This window comes from Callospermophilus lateralis, chromosome 1 (genome assembly GCF_048772815.1).
Source record: "Callospermophilus lateralis isolate mCalLat2 chromosome 1, mCalLat2.hap1, whole genome shotgun sequence".
In the NCBI taxonomy this organism is placed as follows: domain Eukaryota; kingdom Metazoa; phylum Chordata; class Mammalia; order Rodentia; family Sciuridae; genus Callospermophilus; species Callospermophilus lateralis.
In genome coordinates, this window is record NC_135305.1 from 47,967,049 (window position 1) to 47,989,858 (window position 22,810).

The window sequence follows — 22,810 nt, forward strand, 5'->3', positions numbered from 1 at the left end:
TCACTAGATTCTCACTCTAAAACTGTCCAATAATTCAGTCCCCAGTGTTAGCCTGAGAGACTTCAAAGCTTCTCATTAAAATTATGCTGACCTGCTATGCAAATCATGCTAAACTGTGATAATGAATTCTGGACTATTATAATATTTTGTCATGGTAATTTTTGATGAAAATTTTAAGCATTAATTTTCCATTATGCTGTCTTATTTGGATAAATTGCCCAGTTTAACAGATTAACACATGATACATTATGAAAAACATTTATCCTTATTCATTTTTTCACTCAATAATTAAAAAATACTTGAGTGCCAACCACAGTGATAGATATTGGGAATACAGTGAACAAAACTAATATGATCACAAGATGTCAAAATAAGCATGTCTACATTGTGCAACTTATCTCCAAAATAACATGGCATTTTAAAAACATTTAATGGCAAAAAAAAAAAAAAAAAGTTGAGGAGGGGGTGGAATGGTGGAACACAGGACAGGGAAGACAAGACTAAGGAACATATGAATTCTATATCTTTTCACTCTTCCTATGCATTGAGGTCATGTAGCAATTATGGCAAGTAATACCAGGTACTGGAATATTTGTTGTTCAGTTAAAAAGTACTAGTATTTCATTTTAAAAATTGTCCTTACTATGCAGATTACATAAAATTGAATTGCTTGAACAAAACTGTTGATCAAGTAATAAAATTTTGTACAGGAAAATTTCTGTGCCAAAAATGTAAAAGACCAGCACACCAAAAGTAATATACTATACTATAAGTATTTTGCAAAGATAATTTTTACTCTTCCTAGAAATATAAAGTTTGTTTTCCAAACTTAATTGATGATTCCTGTGGGAACATATAACTATATTAATAATTTTCTTACCAAAATAAAGTCAAGAATATACACAAAAAATATTTCAAAGAAAACAAAATAGTCCTTGATTTTTAACATTCATGTACACATAGAAAAAAAAATACACACACACACACACACACACACACACACACACACACACACTCACAGGAATAAGTTACATTTAGCCAAGGTCAAAAATTAAATCTAAAAATCCTGGTAAGCTTTTTTTTTTCTTTTTTTTTTCCTTCCTGTGAGGCTTGACAAAGATTGTAGAAAATTACCCAAGTAACAGAAAAGGACACAAAAACCACACTTCAAACAGACAAACTGCTTGTCAGTATTAGCACCTGATTTGACAAACAGGTTTAATCCACTTCCTCAAAGGTCATGCTGTCAAGGTGAGGGATGTACCGTTTCTAGTACTAAATTAGGCTGGCTGGCATTATTTGGAGAAGCAGGGTACTCCTCCACATGGGTCACTTTTTCTGATGTTCTTGCAGGAGGAGGCTCATGATTTGTCTCCTCGTCCCTAGGTGACAGGGTTTCTGGTATTTCGTTTGACATTAGAACTTGCAAAGATTCTGTTCCATCTTCAATATCCACATGAATCCCCAAAGCTTTAAGAATGTCACATTTGCACATGGGGCACGTGCCATGGGCTAGAATCCAGGGGTCAATGCAATTCTTGTGGAAAAAGTGTTTACAAGTCAGAATGCGAATCGTATCATTAGGCTTATAGGGTTCAAAACAAACTACACAGCTATCTCCATTTGGATTTAATTCCTCATCCCCCTCTTTTAATACCCTAAGTTGGAGTTGGCCAAAAGCTTTCTTGAGGTCTGTTGTTAATCGCTGCCATCTCCTGTGCTGAATCCTTGCTACCCAAAGTCTTCTTATGTGATAAAAGATGAAATATGCTAAAGTCGCGGTTGTGACGATCATAAAGGAGACGAAGTAGTGATTCATCCAGATGATGTGTTTTCTCCCCACCGCAACCATGGCTGTAACATGAAATCCCTTCTGAATTAAATGCAAAATTTCTGTGCCTTTTAAGTTACCAATCATCACTACAATGGTGTCTTCAAATGCCTGATGAGACATGGGGAAAACCTGATTGCCAGTTCCCGGAAAGTTATAGATGATCACTCCACTGGCTCCCTTCTCAGTTGCCACCTTAATTTTCTGTGTGAAGGTACAACCGCCCCGTTCAATGAGTGCGAGCCACGGCTCCGAGTTCTGTGATCTGCTAAAACTGGTATTGGGATTACATGCATTTTGAGTTTTTCCCTCTGGTGGCACTATAACTCCTGTCACTCTCTTCAAAGCGGAACTTCTTCCAAATACTCCAGTCTCCCCCAACTCTGACAACACGCGATTCCCAACATGAAATGATATGTTCATAAAAGCGGTCCACACTGCACTTGCTCCACAGCAGTTCTGACTAAACAGCCAAAAAAAACTGAATTTCACAAGCCAGGAAGATGCAGTGTTGTTGTGCCAAGGGCCAATCTTGAGGAGAGTCATCTCTCTCTTCGCCTAATGACTTAAGAACCAACCCAACAGAAAGATGTGGCTTGCACATCTGTTGACAATCAATTTAAAACAAGGAAGAAAATAAAATCTTCTGGGTGAAAACAAGACCCACCGTCTCCCAGCATGGTTTTGTAAGAAATTCTTAAAGATGTCTTGAGTTTCAGATGTTTTATTAGAGAGAGAAAGAGAAAAACTTTAGATTGAAAAAAAAAAATCCCAGTCTCACCACTGTAACTTTAGATACTGCTTACTGTTGCATGATGTGATTATGACATAAAAGACCAAGCAGCCAATTGGATAAGAGCTTAGAGCATTCTGTGACTTTATTGGCTTATACATTTCCAATGTTGTTATGGACAGTTTCTATGTTGTTATAAGATGGATTCAATCACTGAGCTACAAATAATGGTTACAGGTAGCAAATTGGACTGAAAAAACAGATACAAAGTTAATGCAACCTATGCTCTTTAAAAACATGAAATACTGTACAGTTAAAATTTTTCCATCCAAGTGAAGAAAATATGTCCAACAGAGTGACATTTTTTTTTTTATTTTAATGAATTATAATTACAAATTAGAACTGTGACTAAGGGAGGGGTGAAAATGGTGAGCCTGGCAACTCTAGCTTTACAAATGTGAATTTGGTCAGTGTTAATTATTTATTAATCATGTAAATCACTGTACTAACTTTGTTTAATACAAGCTTTCTCAGAAGTTTGTTGGTTTTGTCCTTTTTTGATTTTTAAAAGTAGGGTATCCTGCTCAATCCACTTCTGCCTCACTTTCTCACACATCAACTATATGTACAAATTATAGGAGTAAACACAGAAAAGGCTAATATCTAGGCAAGTTCATTTCTTTGTAGACCCTGCTACTAATCTAACCCTATTTTAGGGGATGAGGAGAAAAGATGTAAGTAAAAAGCTTACGTATAACTATATTAGTTTAGCACAATTCATTTCTTAAATGTAGCTATTAGTTTAAAAAAAAACTTCAAGGTCCTCATTTAGCTATTGAAAGCAGCAATCCTTAAAAATTGTGAATAGATGATTTTAACACAACATTTGGTCAAACTGAACAAATCTCTCTGGTGGAAGACCCCACATCCACTGTTAGTTCTGCCTACCTTTTTTCCATTCGCATATCAGTGGACACAATATGACTTTAAAACTAAGCAATGACATGCAAATTGACAAACTCCAGCAGCCAAGTTCCTTCCAACACACATTTTTGGGAGTGGTGTACCTTGGTGGTTCTTTTTCAGCAGCTAGGAAACCAGACCCAAGGATTTTTACCTTGAAGATAAATGTTTCTGGCCTGTAGATAGTCAGGCTTCACCAGGGCTGAGAGTGTTATAGCTTCTTGTGAAATATGAGTCAACAACATGGTAACTTGAGGCAGGAAAGAAGAGCACAGGGCTCTATGGGCCTGACAACAGGTGGCATAAACAGGAAATATCACTGATGGGAAATCTTCAGTTCACAGAGGTCACTTTCTCTGAGGCCATTAATCTGATTTAGTTTCCACACAAATCCCTTAAAAAAAAAAACAAAAGTGTGGCACAGTGTCATGTCCAGATCTTGTGTAGACTCACAAAACGTCATCTAAGTCAGACATCAAAGGTTTAGCACATGATCCAAACAGATTTTCACAAAAACAAAACCCAATCTTCCAACTTCACATTGTCGCATAGATGCTCACGTGATTAGAAAAGAGGAAGAGGCAAAATGAGGCAAAAGATACAATATGGAAAGACAATGGAACAAAATTTTGGCTTTTCTCTGTGAACAAAATACTCAGAGAGAGATTTACTATCATTTAGAGAAGAACAAGCACCCACAAGAGATACTTTCATAAGGCAATCTACTACCATAGATGATTGACTATGCTAGGATTCAAAGAGCTCCAGCAAACAGAGGTGAATTTTTGCAATGCTTCACTAAATGGGGCTTGTAACAATTTAAAACTTTTAGTTACGTAACTCAAAGTACTATCATCTAAAATAATCATTTTGAATATATTACCCACACAGTCAGTAGCTTTGGAAACCACGTTTCCTAAGTATTAATAAACTTAATTAACCATGGCAAATTAAAACAAGATCTAATCCTCTAATGTAGTTTACTAAGCAGAGATTATAAATTATTACAGACTAAAATGAAACAAAATATAGAATCAAAACACACAAAAAATTGACTTTTGAAAGGGAAACTACAAAATGGTAGAGCTAATTCCCCATTGCACCAATGTCACAGTGATTTGAAAATAAAGGTTAATATTGTTTTCAACATATACTAATGTCCTTATTTGGATAAGGGCAAAAATGTATACCAATTAGAACTGATTAGAAAGACAACAGTTCAAATAGGTGGGCATGATATGGAGTTTTATTTTTAAAACACATGAATTTCACCCTCTTTAGTATTTGAGAAGAGAAGATGAAGTTGAAATTTTCTCTATAAATAAAGTGCAGTAAGAGAATCCATCTAATCATAATGTTTGAAAAGATCTGGCTATATCTTCAGAAGATGCTCTAGGTTTCTAAGTTTTCAGAATGTCACATTTGCACATGGGGCATGTCCTATGGGCTAAAAGCCAGGGGTCAATGCATGTCTTATGGAAAAAATGCTTGCAAGTTAAAATACGTACTACATCTTGAGGTTTGTATATGTCAAAACAAACAACGCAGTTGTCCTCATTTGGATCTAGCTCCTTATCCCCTTCCTTGAGCACTCGAAGTTGAAGCTGACCAATAGCTTTCTTCACATCAGCCTTTATCTGTCTTCGTCTTGTGGTGGAAGAATTGGGTACTCTAGGTCTCCAGGCACAGTACAAGAAAAGGTAGGCAATTGTGGCTGCCAGGAAGGTAAACAGAGACATGACATAGTGGCTTAGCCATGGCATGTGCATTCTCCCCACTTCAATGATGATGGTCACATAGACTCCTTTCTGAATCAAGTGCAAAAGTTCCATGCCTTTTAGATTGCCTATCATCACTGCAACTATGTTTTCTGTTCCCTGGTGAGACATAGGAAACACTTTGTTGCCCGTACCTGGATAGTTATAGATGATCACCCCATTTGCTCCCTTTTCTGCTGCCACGTTGATTTTATGTGTAAAAGTACAGCCTCCCCGTTCAATGAGGGCCAGCCAAGAGTCTGCCTGTTCTGGCCTGCTGAAGTTGGTCAATGGATTACAAGCATTCTGATTCCATCCTTCAGGAAGTACCACTACACCAGACACCCTTTCCAGAGGAGAATGATTCCCAAACACTCCACTCTCTCCTAGTTCTGATATAATCTGATTTCCCACCTGAAATGTTATGTTCAGATGAGCTGTCCATATTGCTTTTCCTTTTGAGTCAGGAAGGCTAAGTAGTAGAAAGATGCTAAGCCTCCACAGTCGAGATGAAACAGACCTATGAGTTGAAGGAGTAATTCTAACTGAGCTCATTCCTCCATTTGCCTACTAACTGACAAACGCAGAAAACAAAATAACATCAGTTGTAAAAGAAAGTAAAGAAGCTAGCTTCAAGTGTTGGCAGTAGATTACTAAAGCACACAAATGGAAAAGGTCTGTGAGGAACAGAGATATCTTGCTCCTTCCAGCATTTTTATTTCTGGTAGATTATCTTTCTTATAATGTAACAACATAACAAGAGGTGTTATTAGTACAATGTGATTTCAAGAAAATTATGACTTCTTAATGGGGAAATTATGACATCAGAGACAGTTAGCCAATCCAGGGGTTTATATTAGAGCACTGCATACTCAACTCCTATTGGCCAGAAAGCTGCTAAGCAATGAGTCAAGATATATACACACACATATAGATCCTAGATACACACACACAAACACACACACACATACACACCAATGTGAGTAAACTAGAAAGTAATAAATATCTAAGGGCTATTTGTTTTTTTAAAAAAACACTTTGAGTTTTTCCTATGTATGAGTAGAATGAAAAAGTACCTAACTACTTTGTATTATTTTTCTTTCTGTAAGGCAAAAATAAATATCATTCACATATTAGCACACATGCCTAATCAGGCACCAGTTCTCATATATGGTCTCCATGCCACTTGACCTGCCATTCTGTGGGAAGTAGGAGAAAATCATTCCCATTGCCAACATAAAAAGCCTGCACCAGGCCTAAACATTCAACATAAAAAGAATGGGGTACAAATATATATTGTTTGCCTGATACAATCGCATCTTGCCAATTCAACTTTATTCACTGAAGCAGTTTCTGAGTATGTGCTAGGTAAATACTGGAGAAGAAAACAGACATGATCATACCCTTGTGGCCTTTATTATCTACTGAGGTCAGAACTGAAACTAATCAACATACACATATAACTGCAAAGTATGGGAAGGGCTCTAAATGCAAAGCATTGAGTATCAAGAGAAAGAATACATGGAAAGAGGGCCAAACTTATATTAGGGATCAGAGCATGGCTCTTGAAAATGAGACTTGCAAGATGAATTGGATTTACCAATGCAACAAGTGGGAAAGAAGATTTCAGGTAGCTTTAAAACCCCATGACAGGAAGGAACACGGCAAGAGAGGAGAGATAAGGAAGGAAAGGCAATGGCTAAGAGCTTAGAGTCGTAAATGTTAAACTGAGGACTTTATCCCCTGGTAAAGAAAAACACATTGTAGGGTTCTAAACCTGGGAGATAAAAAAAAAAAATATTTCAAAAGGCATTTAAGTTATTTTAAATCCTCACCTGAAGTCTGTTTCAGAGAGTCAATAAATTGCCAAAGGTTGCTCAAGTATTTATCTAATACCTAGAGGAAATCTGTGTACCAGGTATGCTGAAAAGCTTCCAAATAGGAAAAGAAAGGCCCTATTTGCTCATGTGCAAAATAGACTCCAATATTTTTAAAACATAGGTACTTTGGGAGAGTTTGTCATTTTGACAAAAGCCATTTATTATACTCCCTGGTTCATAATATTTTAGTTAATATATGCTCTTAAAAATAAAATGGAAATTGGTAAAATTACCCCATTCCTACAATTTTATTTAGGTATGAGTCAGTTCAAATCTGAGCTGTCAATATGGGTGGACTTTTCCTACTTTTAAATGGGGTGTGAATTCCTGGATGATTGGTTAACAGTGACAAAGTAAAGACTAAGACAGTTTAACACTATTATCTTAGGGGCTATTTGTTAAATTGATAATTTAACCTTTGGGGATAAGGTTTAAAAATAATGTTTTTCTAATGTTGTTTTATTGATTTTGATGATTTTTTTGAAGGGGGAAAAATTTAAGTAGCAGCTCTATTTTGGCTCAAAACATATCACAATCAACAGTTTCCTTGTTAAAAGGAACAATTTGTAAACACTCATTACATTTTTCTCACAATCTAATGGAGGAACTAAGGCATTGGTATTCAGAACCTCCCACCCTTCTCTTCTGCTTGAGTCTTGAGACAAAATGCTTCATGAGAAACAATCTTCTATCTCTTACACAGTGGTTCTGAACAAGGGTAATTTTGCCTTCCAGGGGATATTTGGTTGTTTCTGGAGATATTTTTGATTATCACAACTGGGGAGCACTACTGGCAACAGAGGCTAGAAGCCAAGGATTCAGCTAAAACATCATTAAGTGTAGAGAATAGACCCCACACAATAAAGATATTGATATCTGGCTCAAAATATCAATTATAACATTAAGAAAGTCTGTCTAATGGAACAGCCTTGGGAGAGGGGAACCAGTCCAAACTCATTCATCCCTGATGTACTATAAGGTCTGCGCTCTCATCATGCAGTGAGTTTTATAACTACCAACTCATCCTCCAAGGATGAGTGTCTCAATATGACTCCAGGTCTACAGTTCTCCCTGGAATAGAAATAGTAGAGATCTGCTCAAGCAACCTATTAGCCCTCAAGTATGATTACCAATTGCTTCCACTTTATCAGCACTAGATCCAAAACTCTTCTATTCTGTGGCCAGAATGGTTGAATGGCAGAGAAAGAAAGAATGGTTGACTAATGATAATGAATGTGTATTTTTTTTAGAACATTTATTCAATACATGATTTTTTTTTGTAAACACTCAACTATTAAAAGCTCTTCATTGTGTTGAACCTTGCTGGTATGCTAAAGAGAGCTAAAATAATAACATTTACAAAAATAAAAAGAACTGAAACATACTACTAGGATTGGTTGGTCCAATAGTTTTTAAAAATCCCTATTTCCATTCTGCTTCTTGAAGTATATTGGTTTTCCTCTTAAATTGGCTCCTTCATGATTCCCCACAGTGGCTACTACGCCAATCACCTATAGACAGATGGCATCCAGAAGCACAATGTGTTGTTCCTTCTTTCACATTTCATTTTAAGAGCAGGGGGAAACTTTCCAGAAACTAAGCGGACTTTTCTTAGTGTCTCTTTGACTAAAATTATTTCACAAACACATATTTAAAGGAAACCCTGGAAATCAGATACAATCATTATGATTGGTTTAGGTTAATCACACTTGATCCTTTTTGGAGAAACCTTTCCCTGGCTGAGTACAGGGCCAGAGGGAAGGTAAAGCCATCAGTGCTCTGTAACCAAGGGGGAAGATATGAACTGGAAGGTGAGAAGGTGAACAAAGTGGCAGCTACAAGCTCTAAATTTCTGGATATTCCCAAAAGAATAACACGTAACTAATCATTAACCACAACAAACACGTAATATGCATTATACAAAAGGTACTGGCATGAGCCAGAGCTTGCATTAAAGGGGAAAAGACACAAAATAGCCTTATACTTAAGCAGGGATTTATCTATGTAAGAGAAAGAGTTATATACCAGATAAGTGTGTGTGTGTGTGTGTGTGTGTGTGTGTGTGTATTCTATAACTTACAGATTGCAATTAAAATCTTAAGAACCTTACAACAATCATTAAATAAGGTGAAGGGAAATCATCTAACCTCTATCCTTTCTGCTTTTTGATCTCTACTGTAAAATCACTCATACTTCTGGGCATCTCTACTTTGATAAAGAAAGACAACTAAATACATTGATACAGCACTTAGGTACCATCTTTAAGATGTAGGAAAAACTGAAGGGGCTTCATCAAAATGCCCCAAAAGTCACAGAATCCAGAACTATAATATTATGAGAGATCTCTAGGAATCCACAAAACACAGTTGTTTTACACTTAACTCCAAAATGACAACCATATGTGTTTTCTGCACACAATTAAATGAATCATAATGGGATTTGAGAGGAAGAGAATAGGGATTCAAAGTGGTTTACTGGGAGCAACAAAAAGCAAATAATGCTAATAATAAATATTATCTGAAAGAAGAAACTCATTTTTATAAGAAAATTTTACTTTCAAATTTTACTATATTTGATTGCAAATTGGTAAACCCTCATGAACATTTTTGCCCCCACATAGTCTCTCAGAAATATATGCAATAATTAGAGAAAAAGTTTCTTTTAAATACAAATGCACTTTTCCTCTTAACTTTCCAAATCCGGGAAGGAGAGTTCTGAATATGCTAAACACATAAGAGATTTAGTTAAAAATATTATATATGAGCTTCTGAATTACCTCTAAATTCATTCACTGGAACACCACAGGTACAAATGCATGCAAAAGCTGAGTAACACTGTAGGAATATGGGGGCAGAGGAAGAGTCTTTTCTTGGCAACAAATACACATGAATCTGAGTATTAAAAGTAGATTTGAACAAGATTTGTGTGATGGAGCTAGGTGAGGTGGGTGGGAGGAGGGAGAAAGCACACGCGGGACACATGCCATCAGAAAGCTCTTAACTGAACGCAGGGTCCAGGAAGTTCAGCAGCAGGAGGCACATGGATTTTAGGTCATGCAAGCCAAAAGTAAGCACAAAGAAAGGTAGGCAGCAAGTGGTGTGTGCTCTCATGAAGCCACTACTGCTGGGCTGACCTTGAACAGAGCAGAAGCAAAGGGCAGGGACATTGAGAAACCAAGTCAAGGGGAGACCAGAGTCAAGTCTCACTGACAACTGAAAACAGAAGCTTCAAAAGAGATATTTCCTGAATACGTCTCCTGCCTAGATCTGGGCTCTGTTACCAGGCTAAAGTCGGGCTGAATTTAGGAAAAGAAAGTTCAACTACCCAAGATAGAAGAAAGATTGGAAATAGGGCCCAGGGAGGACATTACATAGGTAGAAAATCACAAAAGTTTATGCAAAATCTTCATTATTTATGTGAACCAATATAATAACATTATTATTAAAAGCCGTGATGATTAAATATATCAGAGGGAAAACTGCAGCCCAAACCAACACAGTTCATTGTAAATCGCCACATGGCCGTGATTTCTTAATTATGTAAGCCAGGACTTACTCTTGCCAACTATTTACCTGCATGATTAATGGCAGGATGCCTGAAAAAAGATAGACTTATATTAGACCTCCTAAGTTCTGGAAGGCCTATGTGACACTAAAGAAAGGAAATGCTCATTGATGTTTCTCAAGTACTTAACACAGTGCTTGGCTCAAGAGGGTCTGTTTGAGTAATTCCAATTGTCAGGTTTATTCCGCTTGGATGAACACCTCCCTTGGCTTTGTTCAGGCCTTCGTAATCATTATCCTAGTCTAGAATTTGGCAACAGAACCTTATCTGACCTCCCCACCACATGTTAGTTCACTTTAAACTCATACCATTGACAAAAAACAAGCAATGGAACTCACAATGGCTTTCCCATTCACTTAGACAGTTCTGTCTACCCAAACAACACTTTCTAAACTTCTCCGAAAGGCATCTCCAGCCTATTCTTCCTCCCTTCAATCCCTCATTTTCTACCAGTATTAGTCCTGAAATTTATCATTCTTCAATTCCAATCACTTACAATTCCCTGTACTCCTATCACAACAACAGTACATAGACCTTATGCAGACTTTGCCCCTCTAAAAATCTTTGTTCTTTCCTGTGGCACACATTGCAAAACAGCCCCAAATACTTCCCTCTCTATATTGGTATCCCCTTGGAATGTGATTCAGAAAGTCCATTAGGAGGTAAAACTTATTTCCATGCCCCTCATACCTTTGTTTTATTTTATTTTATTTTTTATTGTGGTGCTGAGGATCCAACCCAGTGCCTCACACATGCAAGGCAAGCATTCAACTACTGAGCTACAAACCCAGCCCCTCCATGCCCCTATATCTGCATAGCCTGGTGAAAGGTTGGCCAATAGACTGCCCTGGAAAAGACAGTGTATCAGCTTTAAGCCTCTGGAAGCCTTGTGCTCTTCACCTCTCTTTCTTGGTATCCTGCTATCCTAAAGCAGATAAGCCTGGCCTGACAGAGGAGAAGATATGATTTGGAGGAAAGCCTCGCTGTCCTAGCTGAGGCCACTCTAGACCAATCTATACCTGCGCAAATGTGTGAGAGCTTCAATAAGCAGAGCTGCCATCGTGGTCCTAAGGGGACTAGAGACACATGAGTAGGTCTGTCTAGTCAAGACTTGAAGAAGCTCCTAGCCAATCCAAGACTCCTGAGAAATAAAAGGTTTTCTTTTAAAAATCCCCTGAGTTCTGAGGTAGTTCATTATGCAGCATAGTAGCTGATATAGGGCCCTTTACGAAACTATCCTTAAATTAATTTTTAAGTACTGAGATCAAAGCTTATTTTTATCTTAATACCTAGATTCTAGCACAGTATCTAGCACAGCATAGGTTCTCAAGGAAGGTTGAAATGTCATTACATTTTCTATTCTACCTGTAATATTCCCCATACAATCAATGGATCTACTTAGTGATCATTTTAGTAAGAGTGCAGAATAGTTAGAATATGCACAAGTTCAACTTTTAATTCCTCTACAGGTATAATACTCACAAAACTTGATTTTTATAGACATATCTGAGTGAAAAGGGAACATATTTATAATATTACCAAATCTGTTTAACTTTTAATGAGTATAAATCAAAGTACATTCTGAATTGAAGTCAAGGCCTACAGAATTTTAACATTAAACTGAAAGCAATAAATTCTACTTCTCAATCTATCATAGAGAATATAAAATGTTAATCAACAGAGTAGAAACTCATTATTACCTCTAAGTGATAATGGGGGAAACTTCACACTATAAACTTTGCATTAAGGGAATAAGAGGAGCTGAATATCTATAAAGAATTGGTGGTATTGCTCTGAGACTAGATCAAAATATATCTTCATACTAAACCCTTTAGACTTCATTAATTTTGTTGGAGGGGGTGGAGAATAGGCAACATACTCAAAAAAAAGGGGGAAAAATAAACACAAGCATAATCTTCTGAATTAAAAGAACTTCTTCCAATCTCTTAAAATGCTGTTCTGCTCCTCTTCTTGATTCAAGGGTGAGGACCAAATGGATGTGGAAGCTGCTTAAGGGATCTACCATTTCTAAGTTGTTCTAAAACCTGAAGTAGATTCCAGAACTTCCTAAGCCACCATCAGTCACTGGAGAGTTTACATGAACTTTGCTTCCTACAGTGAATTTAGTGAGCTCTCAGCAGTCTGCAAAGACAGGGCAGAGGCAAGGAGGTTTTCCCATTTAGATCCCTTACATTTTTCTAATTCACAGTTCACAAACTCCTATCTCATTTATTAGGTAATTTAATTCCTTCTGGAAAGCATCAGGGAAGAAAAGAGCATGACTCATCACGCCTGCAGAAACAGTGCGCTGAAACACAGGCTACATGACAGAGTCAGAAGAAATACAGTCTCTACTACATGCCAGTTGTGTGAAGGTGAGCCACACTGAGCCTCAGTTTCCTCATCTGTAGGATGGAGAAGTAATGCCTGCCTCTAGAAGTCACTGGGAATATTAAATGACATATTCTCACATCTATTTACAAATCAACAAGCACACCACTAGCTCAGTAGATACTCAATAAATGGGTTTCCTTCCTTCCCAACCCTAGAAAGTCATTCATTTTTGGTTTTCTTTCTTTGTTTTTTTTGGTTTGTTTTCCATTTGCCATGTTAAAAAAAATACTCAACATTTTTCAAGACCCATCTATCTCTCTCTCTTACCAAAACAACTTGTACCTATGACATGGTATTTCTGTACCAATTTTGCCTCATATATTTATGTATCTGTTAACTTTCACTTGGTCTAGAATATCTTGTGATATTATTTATTTTTAAAATCCTTTTTTTGCTGCCCCTCCTGTCCAAATACTAGCACAATAAAATCTGTTCAAGGCCCCTGAAAAATGTTTGAATTGTTAAGCACTTACCCTTCAAAACATTAAGATATATCAACAGTTTCTGAAAACTGCTTTACACAACCACCAATAAAAAAAAAAAAAAGGGAACAGCAATGATTTGACAAGTTCTCCCTCTGTTAAGAATGGCACTGACAACAGTTGTCCAGATAAAGGCTTATTTAATATCACAGGATCAGAGGCCATCTGCCTTAGATTCTCTCTCCAAAAGTCAAGAATAAATTTCATCCATATTTTTTCCTGAGAAAAATGTACTAAATATGGAATAATATGTAACCATAAAGTAACAAATATTTCTGATATATGAGCAAGCAACCCTTATTGGGTTAAAATCCTCCTTTAATTGTCTTTTATATGAATGAATCTGTGTCTATTTAACTCAAGATATATAGAAATAGACTATAGATGTAGACATCTATATAGACCTCTCTATATATATCAAATCATAAGCCCCCAATGGTCATCTTAAGGAGAAAATTGCATTAGATTGATTATATATATATATATATATATATATATATATATATATATATATATATATATATATATATTGATACCTCAGAGAAACTCCATCACAAAGCAGTTATACTTAAAGCAAAAATTTCTTAACTTCAGGAAACTTTCCAACCCAGAATGTTTTCCATTCCCACCCCAATACACAGTTGAATCCTGCAAGCCCCCAAAAGCATCCCTGGGTAATTTGGTCTAAACTTTGAGATCTTTCTATTATGAGTCATCACAATATGATTTTTTAATTTTGTGTTTGTATTCTACATTAAAAATATACATAGAGTATCTGTATATTTTTAAAATAAAGATGAGAGATGGGCGCGGTGCCACAGGCCTGTAATCTAGTGACTCAGGAGGCTGAGGCAGGAGGATTGAGAGTTCAAAGCCAGCCTCAGCAACAGCAAGGCACTAAGCAATTCTGTGAGACCCTGTCTGTAAATAAAATACAAAATAGGGCTTTGGGTGTGGCTCAGTGGTTGAGTGCCCCTGAGTTCAATCCCTGTTATTCACCCCACTGAAAAAAAAATAATAATAATAAAAAAATTGAGCACAAAAAATAAGCATTTTCTTCATTTTGCTCTATGGTTTCTTAGTAAAATTTCTGGATATTGCCTTGAGATATTTTTTGGCAGTTGTTAAAAAACAATGTAGATTAATTTTTTTCCCCTTTACGAGGATTGTGTTTATCTCTCAATATAAATTTAGAACAATAATTAATACATATAAAATTAATAGGATTCACATATATCCAGATACACATAAAATTGTGCAATGATCTTGTTCATTCACTCCTCTTCTAGTCTCTTACACCCTTTCCCAGTCTAATGTTCTTTGGTTCCATCCATTTTACTGCAAATGACAGAATTTTCATACTTCTTTATACCTCAAAATTAACACTCCATTGGGAGATGTGTGTATGTGTGTGCGCGTTTGTGTGTGTATATATTTTTTAAAATATGTGTGTGTGTGTGTGTGTGTGTGTGTGTGTGTAGATAGATAGATATCTCTATTCATCTATTGATGGTCACCTTAGGCAGGTTTCATGTTAGCTACTATGGATTATGCCATAACAAACATGGGCATACAGATATCTCTTTTACATGTTGACATCATTTTCTTTGCATATATACTCAGGAATGGAATAGCTATATCAATCCTATGATAATTTTCAGTTTTTCGAGTAACCTCCATACTGTTTCACATAGTGGTTCCTTTCCACATCCTTTCTAGCATTTATTATTATTATTAGTAGTAGTAGTAGTCGTAGTAGTAGTAGTAGTAGTAGTAATAGCCATTCTGTGTTAAGATGGAATCACACTGCAGTTTTGATTTGTATTTTTCTAATGCCTAATGATATTGATCATTTATATATATACATACATATATATATATATATATATATATATATATATATGTATATATATAAATAAAATGGCCTTCTGTATTTTTTTTCTGTTGAAAGGTATCAATTTAGACCATTTGTGTTTTTTAACAGTATTACTTTTTGGATTAAGTTTTTTGAGTTCTTTATACATTCTGGATATTAATCTTCTGTTTGATTAATAGCTAGCAAAAGTTTTCTCCCATTCTGTAAATTGTCTCTTCAGTTTGTTGTTTCCTTTACTGAGCTGTTTTGAACTTGATGGAATCTCATTTATCAATTCTGCTTTTATTTCCTTTATTGGGTTACTTCTTCTTTAAAACTTTGGAGTCCTATCCAGGAAACCTTTGCCTGTGCCAATCTACTGAAGTGTTTTCCCATGTTTTCCTCTAGTTGTTACAAAGTTTCAAGACTATAGCATGGTCTTTGATCTATTTTGAGGTGATTTTTCTACAAGGTGAGAGGGGTCAAGTTTCAGTCTTCTATAGGTGGATATGAAGCTTCCCAGACCATTTGTTGAAGAAGCTGTCCTTTCTCTAACTGTGCTTTTGGCCACCACCAACGCCCTCCGCCCCCTTTTTTTGAGAATTGGTTGGGTGATGAAGTAAATTTCTGGGCTCTCTATTTTGATCCACTTATCAGTCTGTCTGTTTTAATGTCAATACCATGATGTGTTTGTTACTGTGGCTCTGCTGTATGCTTTGAAATTAGGGATTGTGATGCCATCAGATTTGCTCATTTTGCTTAAGATTGCTTTAGCTATCTGAGATCTTTTGTTTGTGAATTTTAGGGTTGTTTTTGTAGTTTGATGAAGAATGTCACGGGTATTTTGATGGGTATTGCACTAAATCTGTAGATTGGTTTAGGTAATATAAACATTTTAACAATTTTTTTTTCCCAAAACACGAACATAGGAGATCCTTCCACTGTTTAGTGTCTTCTTCAGTGGTTGTAATTTTCCTGGAATCTTTCATATCCTTAGTTAGGTTTATTCTTAGATTATTTTTGTTGCTATTGTGAATAGTACTGCATTTCTAACTTCTTTCTCAATGAAGTCATTATTGGTATATAGGAGAGCTAGTGATTTTTTTTCCCTGATATCATCCTGCAAATTTACTAAATGTTTTATTTTAATTCTCATACTCTATTGGTAGAATAGGTTTTTCATTGCATAGAATCATATCATCTGCAAACAGATAATTTGACCTTCTTCTTTTGTATGTATGCTTTTAATTTCTTTCTGTTGCCCAGTTACCCTGGCTAAAATTTCTGGGTCTATATTAAATAAGAGCAGTAAGAGTAGATACACTTGCCATACTCTTAGAGGAAATGCTTTCAGTTTTTCCTCATTCACTATGATGTTGGATATGGGTTTGGCATATGTAGACTTTATTATGTTGAGATATGATCCTTCTATACTTTATTCAGGACTCATAATGGAATGTCTATTGAATTTTATCATAGGCTTTTTCTGTCTCTATTGATATAATCATGTAATTCTGATCCCTGATTCCATTTGTGAGATGTATTACATTTATTATTTGTTTGTGCTGAAACATCCTTGAATCCTTGGAATAAAACCAGCTTGATCATGATGCATGATGATTTTAATGTACTATTGAATTCAATTTGTCAGTATTTTGTTGAGGATTTTTGCATTTATGTCCATTAGGGATATTGGGTACAGTTTTCTTTTTAGTTGTGTCCTTGTCAGGGTATTACTGGTCTCAGTAAGTCTGGAAGGGTTCCCTCTACTTCCGTTTTATGGAATATTTTGAGTAGCATGGGTGCCACCTCTTCTTTAAAAGTTTGGTAAAATTCAGTAGTGACCCCATCTAATCTTGAGCTTGCCTTTGTTAAAAGACTTTTTTTTTTAATCACGTTTCAATACCATTAGTTGCTATTGATCAATTTTTAAAATATGTTCTTGGCTCAATTTTTGAAGATTATGTGTTCAGAAACCTCTTCCTTTCTTCTAAATTTTCCTATTTATTATCTGATAATTTTTCAAAATATTTCCTGATGATCCTTTGAATTTCTATGGTCAGTTTTAATGTCCCCTTTTTCACCTCTATTCTTTTTAAATAAGATTTCTCTTTTTTTAAAAAAAAATTCTCTTTTCAAAGACCCAAGATTTGCTTCATTAATTCTTGCATTGTTCTTTAAGTATTTATTTCATCTACTACTATTACATCTACTTTGAGGTGATTTTTCTACAAGGTGAGAGGGGTCAGGTTTCAATCTTCTATAGGTGGATATGAAGCTATTATTTATTATTTCTTTCTGTCTACAGATTTTGAGATTGGTTTGTTCTTTTCTAAAGTCACTCAGATGAACCATTATGTTGTTTGAGGTCTGCTGTTTTGATGTATACACTCATACTACCTTCTTAGTACTGATTTTTCTGTATCTTACATTTTTGTTTGTTGTTTCCATTTTCATTTGTTCAAGAACTTTTAAATTTCCCCTCTGTCTTCATCAATGCTCCACTGTTCATTCAAAAGTATGTTGTTTTAGCTCTACATGTTTTTATCAATTATACAGTTTCTCTTGCTGTTCATTTCTAGTTCATCCCATTGTGATGCAACAGGATGCAGGATATTATTTCAATTTTTTTGAATTCCTGAAGATTCATTTTGTGTCCTAACATATAGTCTATTCTAGAAGTTCCATGCACTTAAGAAATGCCATATGTATTCTACAACAGCTGGATGGAACATTCTAAAAATGTCAACAATGTAATTAGAGTTTGTTTGTTTGTTTGTTTTTTCCTGATTTGTTTGTTTGTTTTTTGGCCCAGATGATCAAACTATTGTTGAGACTGGCTACTGAAGTAAGCACTATTATTGTATCAGGGCCTATCTACCCCTCTAGGTCTAAATGTGTTGGTTTATAAAAGTGGGTGCTCTCATATTCAGTGCATTTAGATTTATAATCATTACTTTCTCTTTATAACTTCATCCTGTGATCGTTATATAGTGACCTTCTTTGTCCCTTTTTCCTGTTTTTGTATTAAAGTCTATTGTGTTATGTACATCTACTCCTGCTTGCTTTTAAATTCCATTCACTTGAAATACCATGTTCCATCTTTTCATATTCAGTTTCTGTCTTTACAAGTTAGGTGAGTTTCTTGTAGGCAACATATTGATAGGGCTTATTTTTAAATCCACTGAGACAGTCCAAATATTTTAATAGGAAAGTTAATATCACTTTCATTAAGAATTATTATTCAAAGGTATGAACTTATTACAGTCATCTTGATTTTTTTAGTTGTTTTGAATATTTTTCACTTATTGTTTTCATTCATCTTTTTGGTTTGATGGTATACTCTATTGATAATGTTTTACTCTTTTTTATTTGTTCTTTTTAGATATTCATGACAGTAGAGTGTGTTTTGATATATTACATACACACAGAGTATAACTTATTCTAATTAGTATCTTATTCTTGTGGTTGTACATGATATGGAGTTACCCTGGTCCTGTATTCACAGATAAGAATAGGAAAGTTATATCTACTTCATACTACTGTCTTTCCTATTCCTCTCCCCACTCCTTTCCTTTCATATCGTCCAATGGATTTCTATTCTTTGCCTCTCCCCACTTGTTGTGGGTTAGCATTCACATATCAGAGAGAACATTCAGCCTTTGGTTTTTGGGGACTGGCTTATTTCACTTTGCATGATATTCTCTAGTTCATCTATTTACTGGAAAATGTAATAATTCCATTCTTCTTTATGGCTAATATTGCATTGTTTGATTCTTTTCTGTTTCCCATTTGCATACCTACTCTTCTATTGGGATTTACTTTTTCATGTTTTCTCATGATGTTATTCAGCTTTCTTCCATTCTAGGTGTAGAATGCCATTTCTGTAAGGCTGGATTAGTAGTAATGAATTCCCTTAGTGTATAATTAACTTGAAAGGGCTTTATTCCTTTTTCTGATTTTGAAGTATAGCTTTGCTGGATATAGTAATCTTGGGTGGTAGTTATTTGCTTCCAGGACTTGAAATCATTAGTCAAGGAAGTCTCAGACTTCAGGATTTCTGGTGAGAAATTTGTTAGTCTAGTGAGCTTGCCTTTGAATATGACTTGGCACTTGTCTTGATAGATTTTTACTTTATTAGCCCTAATCTTTGAAAATTTGACTATGTCATGGATAGGCTGTTTTCTGGTCATATTCTATTTGAGATTCAAAAAGTCTTCCATATTTGGATGTCCCTGTATTTCCCAAAATCTGGGAATTTTTTCCAATATTATTTTATAGAGTAGGTTTTCATGTTCTCTTAACCTTTAGTTCTCATTTAGGTATGCCAATTTTATGGACTTTGATTTCTAAAAATTTTTTTTTAGGTGTGGATGGACACATTACTTTTATTTTATATATTTATTTTTTATGTGATGCTGAGAATCGAACCTAGTGCCTCACATGTGCTAGGCAAATGCTCTACCACTGAACTACAACTCCAGCCCTGACATTTGATTTTTAATGGTGTTTCAGAGATCTTGAATGCTTTCTTCATTCTTTATCTTTTTAAAAAAATTTTATTAGTTATTGATGGACCTTTATTTATTTATATGTGGTGCTAAGAATCAAACCCAGTGCCTCACACATGCTAGGCAAGCACTGTACCACAGAGCCACAACCCCAGGACCTCTTTCTTGTTTCTTTGTAGGAATATAATATTTCAAAAGATCTGTCTTCAAGTTCTAATAACTTTTTTTCAACTATCTAGTCTACTGTTAAGGCTTTCAACTGAATTTTATGTGATTTATTGAGTTTACTTTTCAAAGATTTCTGTTTGGTTCTTTTTTTCTAATATTTCTACTTCTCAATCATATCCTTCCTTATTTCAGTCATCTTTTTATTTTCTTGAATTCATTGAGCTGCTCTAAAATTATTCTTTCAATTTCTTTATGGTGTATCTCATGTAACTGAGACTAAAGCAGCTGATGCAGTACATTTGTTCATAGTTGAAGTTCCTTGTTTCAGACCTCATGGAGCTTTTAAGTGCCATTCTTAAAGACAATCTTTGTTGTACCCACTTTTTTCAAAGCTAGTTTCCTATATTTTACCATAAATAGAAATTGCTGAATTTCACAAGTTTAAATAATCCCTAAGCTTGACTCTCTGGGTTTAAATTTGGTAAATACACTAGTTCTATGTCCTTGGACAGGTTACCTAAAATTATATAACTTAGTTTTCTTTCGTGAATCAGAGATAATAACAGTAACAAATTTTTAGGATTCTTATGGGGATTAATTGAAACAATATACAATAAACCACTTAGCGCACTGGCTGGGTCCTATATAGGCAGACGTGCTAACCGCCACTACGCCACCCATCATTATCTGTACTTCATAGTGTTAATCATTTGCTTACTTAACAGAAAAAAATGATGCCAAAGTATTTAAGGGATGCTCTCAATCCTATAATTCTTAAGGAATCTATGCTAACATACCAGTTATTGATTGGGTTATTTATTTTTTCAATGTTAAGTTTTTTGAGTTCTTTATATATCCTGGAGATTAATGCTGTATCAGAGGTGTAGGTGGCAATATTGTTATTGCTTTTTCACACAAAACATTCATTCTGCTCACCAGTGATCTGTTATATAAATACCTGTTAACTTCTAAAGGTAAACAACTGATAGTTTATTGCCTATTGGGGGAAAAATATTTCATGATTATCTTAAAGAATGCAGGAAAATAGAGCTCACTATAAAGGTACAGGCCAACTTCAAACAAAAGATCTTTTTTTGTTCCTGCACGCCCACAGACCTCCCATTAAAACAAACAACTAGAAAAATGAAGCAAAGCTTTTGGTTGGGTCTTCTGGCTCAAGATTCTTCAATATGTTGACAAAGAGCCCTGTTTTACCAACTAATTGTTACATTACAAATTCATGTCACATCACAAACAGAACTTTCATGTCACCAATGACTCAAAATTTAATCTGAGATTTAGAGAAAAGAGGAGGCAACTGACATGTAAAAAAGTAAAAGTGCATAATTGACTTAAAAAAAAACACAGTTCTAGGCAAGACCTAGAAGTGAATTACTACTATTCTAATTGGTATCTATTTAACTGAGGTTATATTAAAGATATAACAGGTTAGGAAAGCTAAAGGGTTGATATTCCAAGTTATATATTTAATTTGAAAATATAGGAGTTGCAGTCTCTGCCTAAAAGTATATAAAGCAAGTATAGTAATTGCTGCTTCAATACTCTTTATTGCTTTGGATTTTTTTTCTAATGTCTTAAGCTTCTAGCTTGATTTTCTATGTCTCATTTTACTTACATTTGCATTTTAAGTTCTTTGGTAAATTTCTTTAATATAGTACTCTCATCAACCATTTAATGAAACTTAAACATTAAGTATTAGGGCCACTGAAAAATTATATAAAGCAGCCATGATAAACTGAAGAGACTGAGTTACACAAATTTTGCTTATTCATGTTTGTGGTTCAAAGTAAACCATGTATGCAAGTTATGTTACTAGAGGCAAGGAAGAGATTGAGAGCAGACTAGAAGAAAATCCACTGACATTCACAAGACTGATTATTCTCAAGGGGATTAGTATAGTGTTTTTATAAACTGAACTAGCTAATGTTTTAGGTATAGCACTCTTACAATTAGTTGGATAAAAATAACATATGATGCAAATGGTACCAATAATAATAATGAAAGCTTTATTTTTTTGTTTTTCGTTATACATGGCAGTAAAATGTATTTTGATATATCATACATATACTTCCCACTCTTCATATATGAACATAGGAAAATTATATCTGATTCACTCCATCTTTCCCTTTCCTATCCCTCCTACCCTACCCCAGATTCCCCTTGTCCAATACTGTGAACTCAACTACTCTCTCCCCACTGCCAATTGTGTGTCAGCATCCGCATATCAGAGAGAACACTGGGCCTTTGGGTTTTGGGGACTGTCTTATTTCACTTAGCATGATAGTCTCCAGTTCCATCCCTTTAGCAGCAAATGCCATAATTCCATTCTTCTTTATGGCTGAGTAATATTCCTCTGTGCAGATGTGACACAGTTTCTTTATTCATTCATCTGTTGAAGGGCATCTTGGCTGTTATTAATTGAACTGCTATAAAAACTATTGTGGCTGTGTCACTGTATGCTCATTTTAAGTCCACTGGGTGTATACTAAGCAGTGGGATAATTAGGTCAAATGGTGGTTCCATTGCAAGTTTTCTAAGGAATCCCCATACTGCTTTCCAGAGTGGTGCACCAATTTGCAGTTCCACAGCAGTGTATAGAGTGTATCTCCCCTCCCCCACCATATTCGCCAACATTTATTGTTACTTGAATT

The 22,810-nt window shown here is 35.3% G+C and overlaps 3 protein-coding genes across 4 annotated transcripts in view; all 3 read right to left on the reverse strand.

Annotated features, from left to right (window-relative positions):
• The window catches only part of Cadps2 (calcium dependent secretion activator 2), a 501,039-nt gene that overhangs the window by 336,396 nt on the left and 141,833 nt on the right, over positions 1–22,810 (reverse strand). The gene's annotated exons all lie outside the window — the stretch shown is intronic.
• On the reverse strand, positions 1,247–2,377 carry Rnf133 (ring finger protein 133). Its single transcript, XM_076861871.1, has one exon. The coding sequence runs from the start codon at positions 2,375–2,377 to the stop codon at positions 1,247–1,249; it is 1,131 nt and encodes a 376-aa protein (XP_076717986.1).
• On the reverse strand, positions 4,928–5,839 carry Rnf148 (ring finger protein 148). The gene has a single exon (XM_076861883.1). The coding sequence runs from the start codon at positions 5,837–5,839 to the stop codon at positions 4,928–4,930; it is 912 nt and encodes a 303-aa protein (XP_076717998.1).

What these genes read in the sequence shown, in the direction of transcription:
- Rnf133 (XM_076861871.1), bottom strand. Translation starts at nt 2,377, where the DNA reads ATGACTCTCCTCAAGATTGGCCCTTGGCACAACAACACTGCATCTTCC.
- Rnf148 (XM_076861883.1), bottom strand. Translation starts at nt 5,839, where the DNA reads ATGAGCTCAGTTAGAATTACTCCTTCAACTCATAGGTCTGTTTCATCT.